We start from the raw sequence: 15,034 nt of genomic DNA, 5'->3' as shown, positions 1-15,034 counted from the left end.
CCTCAAATGTTTGGGAGAAATAAGGAACATTTTCTTTTTGTTTGGCTCACATAAAAATCTGACTATGGCACCTACACTGCTCCAAAACTATTTTGCAACATGGTTGAGAGGGAAGGGGCACGGAGATCTGCGACGCACAAATGGATTCCGTTCAGTCTCTAGTCCATCTTCGTTTCTTCAGTTCCTTTAAGCTCTGTACTAAAGATCATCTGAACAACACTTACTGCACTTCAGTATGAAGACAATCTGGGAAAACTGTCCTGAAAATTTTAAGCAACTCTGTGAAGGAAGGTCTACAGTCAGAGGAAGTCATTTGGGCAGTTGTAGAGGCGTGGCTGGCACAACCTGTTTTCCATTTTAACTCACTTTTCCACACTCTGTAGTCATGTCTCAGGGGAATCATATTTCATAACGAGAAGCTGAACACTATAAAAGAGTGTGATTGCATCATGATATGTCTTTAAACCTATATTTTTTCTTTTCGTGAATGAAAGCGCTTTCCTTCCAGAGTGGAAAGGAGCACATGAATGTAGGCAAGATGATGACTCACAGCTGTAAAATCTCTCACATGCATAGCATTCATGAGCATGAAGGGCTGACTGCAGTCAGCATGTGGCTGCAGTTCTTGTAGGGGTGTACAAGCCAGCTGGGGCACTGACAGTGCTTTTTCTGAGGCAGCCCAGTGATGAGCACAGGCTGCAAAACCTGCTCAAGCAGCAGTGCAAGGCTTTGGGTGGACAGCCCTTACTGGGTCATGTGTCCCATATCTATATTTATATATTTATTGCTTTCTATACTTTGGCTTGAGCCACCTTATCTCCCCAGCTGGTAGACTTTTTTTTCTTTTCCTCTGGAATCATGAGTCTGACTGGTAGAGCTATATTCTGTAAGATTTTGTTAAAAAATATATTTGAGAGGTATTTTGGTCCAAACAATACACAAGTAAGAAGGAAAAGAGAGATCATGACTTTGCAGAGCTGTGAAGTGGGGCAGGTGGTCAACAGGGGAAATGGAAAGAATGGGAGAAGGAGGACATTACTTCATTCCTTTTAACAGAAAATGACAAAATTCTTCACCCTTTTTCCAGATGAAGGAAGGAAATAGGCAGTTTTCACATTATAGGAAGCTTTTAAAATGACATACTTAATCAACAAAGTGACCTCAGAAATCTGGAAAGTAAGAGTGGCATCCTCTGTCTTTGCTGAGGTGGAGGAAGGAGCTCGAAGAGCCTGCCAGGGTTAATGAAGATCAAACAAGCCATTCCAGACAGCTGGATTGTTGTGTAAAACCACATTAAACCACACAGACTTTCCTGTCACACCGTGAGCTGGTCAAGGCAACGATGCTTGCTTATTTATTTGTTTAGTTATTCAATTTACAAGAGACTTTGGTCAGCACACTCCCTTAGGGCACGTATAATAAAAACAGTACATCAATTAAATAGCAATGCTTACAGCATTGACAGAGTGCCTAACGAAGGACTTTGAATTCCTTCAGGCCTGTCCCTTTGGGGAATACTGAGCTTGTAGCTCTCACACATCTGGAAGGTTTGGAGGAAAAAACAGGCTGCCTGAATACATGGATGTACCTTGAAGCACAGTTTGAAGGACAACAGGAGCTTCAGCTGTTGTCTTACAGCTGTAAGGGAAGAGAATTCTCCAGTTTGGAGCCCTGCATGAGAGAAACCGGAGATTTTTAAAGCTATTTATGTACTACAATCACAAGTAGGCCCTAGTGGGTGTTCTTACTTGCCCTGTTTTTTAATTTTAATTTCAAACTTGTTCAGCCTACAAGGGAAAATCCCACGAGGCACCAGAATGCATCTATCTAACTGAGAATCTGGGCCTTGGTAGAGCTTTGCTATAGCATCAACAGCCTGGCAGAGGGGCAGCTCCAGAGGTCTGTTTTATTGCTCCTTGATCAAGCACACTTAAAGCCAAAAGTGTGATGTTTATTAAGGGTCTGCCATAGAACAAGAATATGCCCTGAAGACAATAAAGACCAAACAAACCTCTTGTACCACTCAGTTAGCATCAGTTCCCAGCCATGTGGCCTGGTCCCACCTCTGTCCCTGCTTCCTTCCTGTGTTCCTGGTTTTCTCCATTCTGTAGAGCCACAGTGGCCAGTGGCCACGGAAGGATAAACTCAGGACAACTGTTCTGTTTTCCTAATGGCAGTTTTTGTAGGGTGGTGGTGGATCCAGACAGGGTGTCCCATATTGGCCTTCAGGTCCTGAAGACTAAGAGGTTCTGGACAAGAAAAGTTTTATTTTCCTTTTCAAACCCTGACTCTCTGCCACGAGGTCCACAGGAATCCATGGGGAAGCCATAGCCTGTCTAGATGCATAAAAAAGAAGCAGACAGACAAAATCTGATTAAACCTGACTCTTGACTTTTCTTCTCAGATATCTTAAGGTATAAAAGCCACTATTATCCTGAGGCTTAGTGATTTGGTGTGCCTGCTTTTTAGCATTTCCAACTTGAAATACCCCTGAGGTTGGCTTTTAAAAACAGATGTTCTCTCTTATTTACAAGCAGATTACAGATGTTCTGCGCTGTCAGAGTCAGACAAACGTGTAGATGTACCAACAAATTCAGGCCAAAAGACTTTTGGTCCAGGCACCCTAAAATCATGGGCTGTATATGCGCCACGTGAAATTAGCTCAGCTTCTTTTCTGCACCTGTAAACTTTGACAGGTGATGTTTAATTGCTGAAAGGGTGTTTGCACAGACCAATTAGCTAATGCCTATAAAGTGCTCTGCACATATCCAGCACAACCACTGCTGGGGCACAGCACTCCCCTTCCTTGCCATGCTCAGTGGGAGCACTGTTGCTTTAAAAAGGGAGCTTGTCCAAGCTCTCCTCCTCCACTGGATCTAAGATGGATGCTCCTGCTGCAGCACAGCCTGTGAGCAGACTTTGCCCAGCCTGCTTTTTTTGTTTTTCCTGGAAGCTTGCTCCAGACAAGTCAGCTGCACTGCAGACTGAGGAGAAGCAGGAGGGCAGCTCTCCCCAGGTAAGCTACCACTGCCCCAAAGCGCCTCATTCCCACACCTGGACGGGGCAGCACCAAGGATGCTGCCATCCTGAGAATTATGGTCCTCTCCGTCCGTCTCTCTGGCTGACTCACAAGAGCTCTCAGCCAGGCAAGAGTAAAACAGCCCTGGGCCTGGGCTCTCTTTCCCTTCTTTCCTCGCTGACTGGCGTGAATTTAGTTATGAGGAGGACAGGGAGAGTCCTGTTCCACAACCAAAGCTGAGCTTGTGCCTGTTCCTTTGTGTTAGCATTGCCTCTGTGGAGGCATCTCTGAATGCCATGGGAGCTCCCTGCAGCACTGCGCTCCTGGGGCCATGCTGTGCCCAGCAGCAACCCCTTCACCCCGTGCTGGGTGAGGAGATGGTGACTTCAGTCACCACACAGAGCTGGGGGCTGGCTCAGGAGGGTTCTGCAGGCTCTCGTAGGCCTGCAGTCACTGGGAACAGTTTAAGCTCTGTTGGCTCCTTTCCCTCAGAAACGCATTGATTTTCCACTAAGCTCATCTTTGAAGCATTAAAAATGTCATCTGTAGAGGACTGCAAATTGGGCCCTCCAATAACTCTCTAAAGTTTATCTTTATTTCACCTTATTATTCTCATGGACCCTTTGGAGGACACATTTCCTCTGTGTAATGTAATTTATGAAGTTCTTTCCTTTCCCCTTCTCCAGGGTGGTAGAGCATTAGAGGTAGGAGACATTCCCAATCAACACAGAGTTGGAGGTGTGCTTTTCCTTCATGTTTTCCATTTACAGAACTGTTCCCTTTGGCCAAAAGTGTCAGACCCTGCTTCTATCCCCAGCCCAGGGACAGAGAGTGCTTGGGCAGTGTTGCCAGGTTGAAAAGTCCCTGCCCTGGCTTTTAATGGCATTCTAAGAGGAGACAGGTGCCTCTCCCTGGACATGCCCCAGCAAAGAGGGTCAAGCCAGAGTGGGCTGTGAGCACCAAGGGAGCTCTGTGATTGAGAGTGCCTTGTCCAGAAGCTCTCATGAACAAGAGAATTGATAGGATTCCCAGGCAACCCAGAATCAAACTCTCTTCTCCTCCATCTGTTTTTCTTCTTGTGAGCCACAAGGCTTTACAGCTCGTATTTAAAGCCATGGCAATGGGCATCAGCCTGTGGAGGCAGAGAGAAGCTGCTGTCTGTGCCACACATAAAAGCAACACCCTTCCAGCTTTCACTGGGTAACCTTTTCCCATTGTGCAAAACTGGTCGTGTTATAGAGAAAGACACACAGGAACTCTTGAGAAAAGAAAAAGTCTTTCAGAAATATTTTTCTTTAGCCAGGTGGCACCTCTGTGTGGGTTGGAGTCAAGGGCAGCTCTCCCTCCAAAAAGACAGCCGTGGACATTGATGTTTTTTTTCCTTGTTGACAGTGGTTGTTTCCCAGATGGGGGATGGATGTATCTAATAGAGGGATCTGCAATCTCTGTTCCCCAGATTACACCTAAGGGGATCCTATGCAACCACTGTGTCTGGAGACAAGATCCATAGTCTGTCCTTAGCATGGTGAGGTTAGGAATGCCAGCAAATGGAGAGCCAAAGTAGATGTTGTCACACAGATGTTTTTGCTGCAATTTTGATGGAAAACCTGATGTAGTATTTAGCTGTGACCACAATTGCATCTCTTACTTGTGAGTTTTTCTTGGTTTCGGGTTGGGTTTTTTTTCATGGAATGAGAATTTCATAGCTGAAAATCCATTAAATGCTAAAAGCTGTGAGAATAGTGGCATTTGCCAGAAATGAGCACAGAATTTCCTGTTACAGGAATCTGAACAAAATCACTGACAATCTTCCTGACTGCTGAGAAAATGCTCACTTTTAATGGGAAGTGGGAAGATGGATACATTTATACATAGAAAAAATTGTAAAAAAAAGAAAAAAATCAAAATTCAAACATTTGGTAATCAGAACTTCCTTCTCTATATATCAGGGAAAAATACTGAGATAAAGAAAAGCCTCACAGAGGAACCCAAAGGTGTTCTCCTGCTTTTGACTCACGTGGTGACAGCCTGGGTTCAACTGTGACATGAAATGTGTTTCTACTTCTCCTAGCCAGGATGCTTTCACCCTTAGCGAGAGCAAATCTTGAACACAATAATAAGGAGCAAGTAATGTAAGGCTTTGCAACATAGGACTTCGATTTAGGCCTGGTCCACTTATTATTTATTTATTTATTTACTCATTTATTTATTCCTGCAGTTATAGCTTGCTTGAATGATATTTTACAATCAGGATAACAGAATTTCTTTCAAAATCCTAGTAATGTGGAAAATTCATTTCTCCAAGGTGCCAAAAAGCCCGGCCTTCTCATAAATTCTGATGTATCATCGGTTTTATTTTTACTTATGCTTTCATCAAGCACTTTTCCTTTCTGCTTATTATTTCTCTCTAAATAGTAGTACCATATGACACAAGAAATAAAGGCTGGGTTCTGGTGGTTCCACTCTGAGGCTGCCAGCAGCAGTCTGAATGTCTCAGTACAAGAGATGGTTGTATAGGCACTGGTTTTCCACTAAAAGCCAGTTATGGGAGCCACATTTGAAAATTAATCCAGGCCCTTACAAAATAATTCCGGGAAATTGTAAAGATAATAGGAATGGTTTTTTACTTGTGGGGTGTTTTTTTTGGGTTGATTGGTTTTGATTTTGTGGGGGTTTTTTGTGACTTTTTGTTTGGTTTGTTTGTTGGGGTTTTTTTCTGTTTCCTAACTTTTTTTGAATCATGAAAGGATTTCACACATGACTCTTAGGAGATAGATTCCTTATTCGCCTCCAGCTGGGTATGGTCCCTATCGACTTTCCATCTATATGGTCATTAATTATCACCAACATTTTAATTCTTGGTGATCCAAAGGCAGTGAGGTCTACGCAGGGTATGTATCTCCTCAGAAACCAGTGACATGTATCTTGAAAGTGGATTTCCTCTTTGAAACTCCTTCTGGCGATGTAACACTCTGTGCTCCAGCTAGCCTAAATCCCAGGAAGAATTGCTTCCAAGTACTTTTTATTGAAGCCCATACCCTGAGCACACCAGAAATTGTCAGAGGAATGGCATGTGTAAAGCTCAACATAAATAAATGGCCTGGAAGCAATAACATGAAGTACAAATATGCAGTGTTGTATGTAGTAAGGGATATCCAATTGCACGAACACCAAATGTGTATTGATTAGCCAGGAAGCAGGAAAGGATGGAATTGTGTAGAAATGAATTCCAGAGTGAGTCTCAGAGAAAAATGAAAGGCTGTTGCAAAGCTAATGTAAAAAACTTGGACTATATTTAGAGGATTACTGTAAGTGAGAGATGGGAGGAATTATTCCTTGGGACAGTGTCAGCATTTAAATAAACATTTGGAGAGGAATGGGGAGATTTTAGAGGAAAACACCAAGGGCATTAAGGGTTTTATAGGGTATGAGCTATGGTGAATTTTGAAAGAATTAAGTAGAACAAGTTGGGATAATCAATTATCATCTTCGAATATATAAAAGCTGTTTTTATAAGAATGACTGAGATCTATTAGGCTACTACTTTTCATAATGGAAAAGAGACCAGTTAGAGAGGTTGCACAACTGGTTTATAAAGTCACGAGTGACGTGGAGAGGATGAATAGAAGTTACCTGTTCCTTGTTCCATACATTGTGACATTTTGAGAAAGCTGACAAAGACACAAGGGCCAGGATTCAGAATAAACAGAAAAGATAGTATTGAAAGGCCAGAAAATGTTCTCATGAATGGATGTTATGGAAGCAGAATGGATTCAGAGGGAGACAGGAAAACAAATGGAAACTTCCTACTAATTCCTACTGCTTCTTACTGGGGGAGTCTCACTTGCACACAGGATGTGAGTGCAGAGCTGGTGCCCACATGCAGGACTGTGGCCAGGCTGATGCCTCCACTCCATGCATACAGCAGAGATGTGTGTGGTGCAATAATTTCAGTACACAGCGACAGAGCAGGCCAGCTTAGTGCTAGAAATGGGGTGACAACACAAAATTCTGTGTAGAGTAAGCCCTCTCTTATCCCAGCAGCCTGGGTAAATACTGCAGCTCTTAGTCCTTGGTGAGCTCTACCATGCGGTGACTAAACTGATCATTTCAAGCTCTTTTAGATACGTCTGCATTACACTATAAACAGTTGAAGCAATCTGTAGGTCTACATAGTGACATTAAAGTAAGGCATAGATTTTCAAAATATTCTGTGTGCATGTTTCCACTCTCTGTCAGCAGGATCAGGCCTTTATTTCTCTTTAATTTGTCACAGAAAACCTTAAAAATGCTAATACAAGATATAAATAGGAATCTTCAGATAAGCAGAGCTGTTTTGTATCTGTTGAGGACTGGCAGCAATATGCTTGTTTTTTCTTTCAAGCTGATATTTAATTAGAGCATTTTTTTCTCCCCTCTCACGTATTTTTGTTTTAAATTTATACCTGGCTGGAGAAGTTACTTAAAAAAATTGTATGTAGTTGGTGACTTTGTAAATGATTTAACAGTTAAAAAATATTTTCATAAATAATGCAGACAGTTTTTCAGTAGTTACAAATGTAGAACTGTGCTGGCAATGTGGCGCTTTAGAGTGTGTAAACACTTATGAGCATGAGTAGTTTTTGCAAGAGTATTCTCACTAACTTAAAAAAATCACTGCTATAGGATAGCATACTTGGAGATATGGGCATTTAATTAGAAGGCATTACCTCCATCTTCAGGTGGGGAGATTGACTCATATAATGTTCTCCAAGCTGCCTACCACATCTGAATTCTTGATGCATAGGTTTTTTCCAGAGTATCCAGTCTGTCCTCTGCCTATCCCTCTGCCTCCATGCCCTGATTGGAAGGTGCTTGAGGAGAACTTTCTATCTCCATGAGTTGCCCATGTCCCTGTCAGATTTAGGTGAAGCCAACCAGCTCTCCACCAGCAGGGTCTGCTGTTGGCAGGAGCCAACTGGCAACTCATTCCTCTCTCCATAAAGTGATTTGTGCAAGGAGAATCAGCTGCCACAAGCCACTGTGTGAGATGGAGCAGCTGCTGCTCATGACAGTGCAGTAGGTGTGTCCCAGCAGTCCCAATGACATCTCACAGAAGGGGCAAATCTGTCTCTACACAGATGTCTCTGGAACTCTCTGTTCAATCTCTAGCCCAGTGGCCCTGTTCATCTCCTTCTCTGGAAGGAGACCAGCCCAGACCTTCTCTGCTCCTTGAGCCTTTGGACATGCCAAAAAGGTTGCATTATCCCAATTTCTAAAAAGTCTGAATGAAAATTCAGTCTCATATTACCCCTTGGAACCAGTTTAAGCACAGTTTTGCATGAGACGTAGGAAGATCACAAATTAGCAGCTCTTGAGCTGGGATCTGATTAATTGACTGTGGGGTCTTTCCTGGGCACACTTCAATGATGTGTGCTCACAGCCAAGCCAAAGGTAGGGCTTCTCTCATATCCTGGGCTGCATCAAGGGAAGTGTGACCAGCAGCTTGGTGGTTCTCACCAGCTACTCCACTATGGTCAGACCCCACCTGGAGTGCTGCATCTAGCTCTGGCATTCCCAGTGAAGGAAAGGCATGGACCCATTGGAGTGAGTGCAGGGGAGGGATACAAAAGTGATCAGAGGGCTAGGATGCCTCTCCTGTGAGGAAAGGCTGAGGGAGTAGAGTTTGCATTCTTCAGCCTGGAGAAGAGAAGACTCCATGGAGACCTTGTTGCAGCTTTCCAGTGCCTAAAGTGGCCTATGAGAAAGATGGGGACAGAATTCTTCCCAGGGCCTGTTGTGTCACAGCAAGGGGTAATGGTTTGAAAATAAAAGAGACTATATTTATACTAGATATAAGGAAGATATTTTTTCCAAATGAGGGTGGTGAAACACTGGCACAGGTTGCCCAGAGAGGTGGTGGATGCCTCATCCTTGGAAACATTGAGGGCCAGGTTGGACAGGGCTTTGAGTAACGTGATCTAGTTGAAAATGTCCCTACTTATTGCAGGAGAGTTGGAATACATGGCCTTTAAAAGTTGCTTTCAATCCAAACCATTCTATGATTACTGTTCCAGAGGGAGATGGATTTTCAGGCAAACTAAGCCCAGGCTTCTGATACTCATCAGTAGAGAAATATTAGCAAAATAAAGACTTGTATACCCCAAAATTACCAGCTCACAGAAAGTGTAAACATGGCTGAGGTCCTTGAAATGCCCTACATAGAGTCCCGCCAAAGACAGAACAGCTGTAAAAACTTTGATTTAGACTAGAGGTGTGAGACTTTTGTTCTCAAGAAACATGTGAGACAGTTGTGTGCAATCATTTCTATTTCAATGGGGGATCTTTCAAGTTTGTTTTATATTTATGTTCTCTGTTTCCCTTTGTATGTGCTGCCTGTGGTGCAACAAGCCTTTTTGCTTTTTCTTTTATCTGATTCTCTGAGAAGACAACTTCCCTTTAATCACTGTCAGAGACAGGTTTAGTTTTTAACAGGCTTGATTAGCATTCAGGGACTTCAGAGAACGGCAACAAAGAAGATGGTTTTGAATTCTAACAGAAGATTAGAAGAAAGTTAATAATCATATACCTTGGCCAGGGGTTTATAGATCATCATGATCTGGTATCTAATGGATGTTGTAAGGGTTAGTGGAATTTTTAGTAGTATAACAATGAAGCAAAAAGCTGAGTAGTGAAAGTTGGGATGGGGAAATGTTTAAATCTATAGTACCAAAACTTAAGCAGTCTCCTCAACTTAAACAGCAGAGGATTAAGAAATCCTAAAATTAAGCATCCTAAAATAGTCAAAGGTGAATGCCTAAAAATTCTTTTTGACTCTCCAGGTCTTTATTTTTATTTGTTTTTTACTTATATTGATGTTCTTGTTTCTCACATGATACATCAGGTGCAAAGCTAAGCATTGCTATTTGAAATAGCTCCAATACAGGATGAGATATTATCATGTTTGCATGTTATGTGCATATACTTCCGGAAATACAACTCAGTTCCAAGTTAATTCATCCATTTCCACAAAATGGTGCTCTGTGAAAGGCAGGCAGACATCTTTGGAAAACCTGGAGCTGAAAGGTTGGCAGCTTCCAGAGAGGCTGGTAGAGCAGGAGAAATCTTATCAGACAGTGGCTGTGAGCAAGTAGCTGGATCAACGCACTAAATCCTAAGAAGGCTGGAAGCCTCAAAAAACAGATCTTTGGACTCTTCTTCATACAGTAACACCCACAGTGTATGTTCTTCTGTGTATCCCATTAGCACAAAAATGTGGCTATTGATTTTCCAAGAATCCTTGCTCCTGCAGTATGACTGTGTTTTAAATGTCTTTCCTGGCAAGTGGCAATGTACTTGTATGTGATAAGTGCTGTTGTCAAAAAAAAAAAAAAGGAAAAAAAGATAGAGAAGGATCTCTGAGCAAATGTTTTCTCATGACATTTTTGTATTTGTGATTGTCACCTAATGGAAATAAATGTCTTGGCCAATTGCAACATGAGTTATTATTCAAATCTGTCATTGGAATAAATCTACCTTTTCTGAGATTTTCCCAAATGACTGTGTGTCAGGTAACTGTTTTTCACTTGAAAGCAACGATTAGTTGAAGTGTGAAGGGATGAATTTCGTGCCTTGCGAAATACTTGGGAGCTTGCTGTTTGGTGCATCTTAACACTGAAATGAAATAACAGGTGAAACCTGTTCTGGTTGAAAATCTGCAGCAGTGGCAGGGGCTGGGGAAGAAATGGGAATTTTAATGAACAGATATGTCCTCCCTTTTGAAAGCATGAGCCAGCTGAATGCAGTGAGGTCCAAATGGTCTGAGGCTAACTGGCTGATTCTTTCCCATCTTTGAAATCTGATTTTGGAAATAAATGCAGGTGATTTTAATAGGCCATATGCATATTAATCAGAAATTTGTGTAATTGAGTCCAGTTTTGAATCAGGACATCGTGTTTAAAACATTGAAAAGTACAGATGTGATGCATTCCTCTCTTAGAAATGCTAATGATTAGTACAGATTGGGAATTACTGATCACTGAAATCTCTAAGATGGGTGGCTATTAGGATGGCCAAAATAGTTTAATAGCACAGTTTTCTGGCATTTTATAGTAGTGTCTCCTAAAAATATTGTCATGCCACCCCCATCCCAAATTAATGCTTTAAGGCCAGTGATGTAGTGTGCTCACACCTTAAGGTAGCACTGTGATTCATGTTTTAATGATAGTGGCTGCTGGCTGTAACTATGGAATGTATTGTCATGGAAACTACGCTTTTCTATATTTACACCAGTGCTGGTTATGCGAGAGACAGTAGTTGAAAGAAAAATCTGTATAATATATAGCTTAATAACAAGACAGGCAAGCTAGGAATAAACAGATCAAAGATTCAGCAATGTTACAGCTGCTGTTTGTCACCACAGTGCATTTCTAAACAGGCTCAGTCACTGTTCCAGAGAAGTGCTGCTGAGGCGTCACTTGGGGCTCCTGGGTCACACAAACTTAGGTTAGTGAGGAGCTGAGTGATGGGAATCCAAGCAGTGAACTCTCATGGCATGGGAGCTCAGGTCCAGGCTGACTGGGAGAAAAGTATGAGCTGAGTGAATTGAGGACACTGGTTTGTGAGAACTTGTTATTTGCAAAAAAAGAAATCTTCAGAAATGGAACTGGGTTGTAACTCTGACTGTGGAGCAGCTCTGCCACTTCCATCTAGAAACTACCATAATTTTACTGAGCTTGGGCTCTTGCGAGCGCTAAGCTCGAAAATAGAGAATGAGAAACAATAATCAGAAAACATTATTCCAACCTGAAATTGAACTGCACACAAAAATTGGATAAAAATAAAGTTATGTGGCACAAGAGTGAGAACAAAGGTGTTTAAGGAACTGGTTCTTTTATGGTTTTGAACTTTGCAAAGCAAGGGTTACTTATACTGAAGAAATTCTGCTTAAAGTATAGATACCTGCATATATAGATATTCTGCTTAAAGAAGAAGAAATTCTTCTTAAGTATAGATACCTTCTTACATGCAACACACATGTATCCATACTTATATAAACTGAAAATCTTAATAGAAGAGGTTGCCTAAGATAGGGTCTGCAATCTCAGGCAGCTTTTTTAAAAAGTCCTGTACTATTCACTGTCTGTACTGCTTGATCTGGCTCCACGCAGAGACCTCCATTTGCCATTTTCTCTGTTCTGTTGTATAACAAATTTCTGCTTCGGGTTTGTTGCAGAAAACTGTTTCATTTGTGACTTAAGAACTCACTTGCGATCGCCAGGGAGACAAGCTGCTCTCATTTCTTTAGAAAGAGTTTCTAATTTGATGGGCAGAGCTTAGTGAGTCACAGAAAAGCAGGGTCAGGGCACTGTGAAACAACTGCTTGGTTTACCTTGCTATCAGCTGTGAAATCGTTAAGGACATCACTTTACTTTCCATATCATAGCCTTTTCATTTTGTATTTGTGTGTCTGCCACGACCAAACCTAAACCTGGAGGATACATTAATCCGACTTTTGATATAAATAATCCTCTTAAAAAGCACAGCTAGTGATTTGCTCATCCAAGTGCTTTATTATGCATTTTCAGCTAGTGTTGCTTTAAGTGAAGGAGCAGCGACAGCTGTAACAGAATCCAAACCAGCATTACGCTCCCAAACTTCTTTAATTATTGCTTTTCTGGTTTACAGCAAGATGTTTGCAGGTTGCAGGGTAGTGGTACTAGCTGGAGTCGGCAGTTACATTGCCTCCAAAGGAGCGTTTAAAGAGGTTTGAGCTTTTAGCATCATGCTGGTGCATTTTCCGTGCAACTTCATATCTTTATTCAGCGTCTCCTGCAATCCTTCAACCTGTCTATTTGTAAATTTGTGCCTGGAGAAAGCTCCCATGTGGCAAGCCAGGATTGGATAAATGTTGCTTGTATTTCTCTTATTACAAACTCCCAGCATCTGTGATTTTCAGCTCTGAGTACAGTTTGTTTCCTGCTGAGATTCATCTATTTGGGGAAAGCAAAGGTCATCGCTTCTCCGGAGTTGCGACTGATTTGATTCTTTTTCACGGGGAGGCGCTGGGAAGGGAATCCTTACTGGAATGCATATTGATAAAGGCTGAGGATCCTGGCTTCTTAGATAAGTCATTTTTTTTTCTCTTCTCTCCACACTATGACTATGTATTGCAGCAACTCACTGGCTTTTTACCAAATCAGGAGCTGCAGTATTTTTCTTCCGATGGAATAATTTCAGCCCACTTCAGCTAGCATGACAATCTTATGTGATTGTTATGAGTAGGCGTTTACATCCTTTTACATGCTAATACTGCCACACCTGCTAGTCCCCCTCATTTCCATTTCTCTCTTTCCCCCCCTTTTTTTTTTTCCTTTTTTTTTTCCCCGATGTAAAAACTAATTTCCCGGAGGAAGGGGAATCCTGAGATCTGTGATCATTGTTGCATCGTTGATTCATCAACAAAGAAGGGGATGGCTGAATGGGACCCAGGTAGAGATTCAAGCAGGCTGCTTCTGACCAGCAAGAGGAAAGCTAGCTGTTGAGCAGCATATGTTGCCACTCCATGTGCTGTGTTAGCTACTTGTTTTCAGCCTTCAGTAGGCTGCCACTACTGCAGCACTAAAGGAATGTGCCCTATTGTTAGAAATCCTGACTGCTTTACACCAATGATTTGCCACTGCAAAGTTGCATGCACCAACAACACTTTATCGTTGATGTTTGGATGCAAGGTAGGATGTGGTTAATGTACTTAAATGCATGCTGTAACTCCTTTGAGTATCTGTGCTGTTTAATTTCGCGTCTGACTAGAGATTTCAGTGCAAATTGTGATCCGTTGCCTATAAATTAGGGCTTACAGACTGCATGTCTTAAACGTTAGGGAAAAAAAAAATCAGAAGTAAAGCTTTCTTATTTCCCAGGGTTATACGAGTAGAGATTTACACGGGAGAATAACGGATTATGAAGCATTTGTTTTGGAGTTGATTGTATACTTAGCTAACAGTGCTAAGATTGCTAAACCACTACTCTGCTATTTGCCTGGCTTTATTGATTTGGATGTGTTTACTGTTATCACAAAAACACAATCCAGCACGACTGAATGTATTTTTTTTTCCATTTATATTGCTGACATGGTTTTTAACCAGAAGAGCAGTACTGAGGTATATAACCCTGCACTTCTCTGTGAGAAAGAATAAAGTAAGCTCCCTATCCCATTTTTAGGTATACAGAAATATCTTTAAGTCAGTGTTTTCTTCTACGGACTGGACAATCATTTAATTTTCCATTTAAATTTAAATCATAAGGTGGCGCAGTTAGCCAGAGAAGTTTTTTCCTGGCTGGGTAATGCAACCCCATCCCAATTTTTTTAACAATGATGTTGGATTGGACTATACTTTCCCCTATATACATCCTGACTTGACATTTGAGTATAAACTATGTTGTTTGTTATTTTACTGAAATAATTCTGAAGTAATGGCATGTTTTTAAAACTTACTGTCTTTGGGTAAAAAGTTTGGTTCTTGGATCACTTGGTCAATCACAATGATTTACAAGGGGGTTACATATTTTGTCCCATTCCTTTTCCTTGCTATCCTTAAATACTGGATGATATTAAAATTGTTCCTCTATGTCTAACTAGAGTAGTTATACTCTATATGAGCAGTTATATAAAAAAAGTAGTGTAAGTAATTACTTTAAATAATTAACTTCATACTTGAACTTTGCTAATCCTCAAAAATGGCTAAGCTACAAAAATAAAATTTTAGGTATACTGTCCACAAACTAGGGAACATAGTATGCTTTCTGAGTTCCTAAGTAACGGAGTTGCCTAAATAAAAAGACTTGACTTCATAGAATAGGTTATAAATGACTTAATGCTGCCTAAACGTATTTCAGCTAGAAGTTAATGACAGATCATGTATTGCTTCTTGTAATACACTAACTCAAACTTGGTTGTAGTCAAACACATAAAATTATTCATTTACGTTCTGCTTTTCCTCTAACTATGGCCTGCCTACGTCTGGTTGCTTGAGGCTT

At 41.4% G+C, this 15,034-nt stretch overlaps 1 protein-coding gene across 15 annotated transcripts in view; it reads left to right on the top strand.

Moving 5' to 3' along the window:
- Positions 1–15,034, top strand: part of DLG2 (discs large MAGUK scaffold protein 2) — a 981,187-nt gene that overhangs the window by 349,133 nt on the left and 617,020 nt on the right. The window contains exon 1 of one of the 15 annotated variants that reach the window (XM_085065701.1): positions 12,921–13,728. The exons of 13 other annotated variants lie outside the window; for them this stretch is intronic. In XM_085065701.1, the coding sequence (XP_084921827.1) occupies positions 13,627–13,728 (102 nt within the window). In that variant the 5' untranslated portion in view covers positions 12,921–13,626. Of the gene's footprint in view, positions 1–12,920; positions 13,729–15,034 lie in introns of those variants that run through there. One more of the 15 variants, XM_085065755.1, reaches the window with a different exon arrangement.

The sequence above is a fragment of the Lichenostomus cassidix genome, chromosome 1 (genome assembly GCF_008360975.1).
Source record: "Lichenostomus cassidix isolate B80296 chromosome 1, HeHo_3.0, whole genome shotgun sequence".
Taxonomy (NCBI): domain Eukaryota; kingdom Metazoa; phylum Chordata; class Aves; order Passeriformes; family Meliphagidae; genus Lichenostomus; species Lichenostomus cassidix.
The sequence above is the reverse complement of the archived record's forward strand: the minus strand, read 5'-3'. Positions and strand labels throughout refer to the sequence as shown.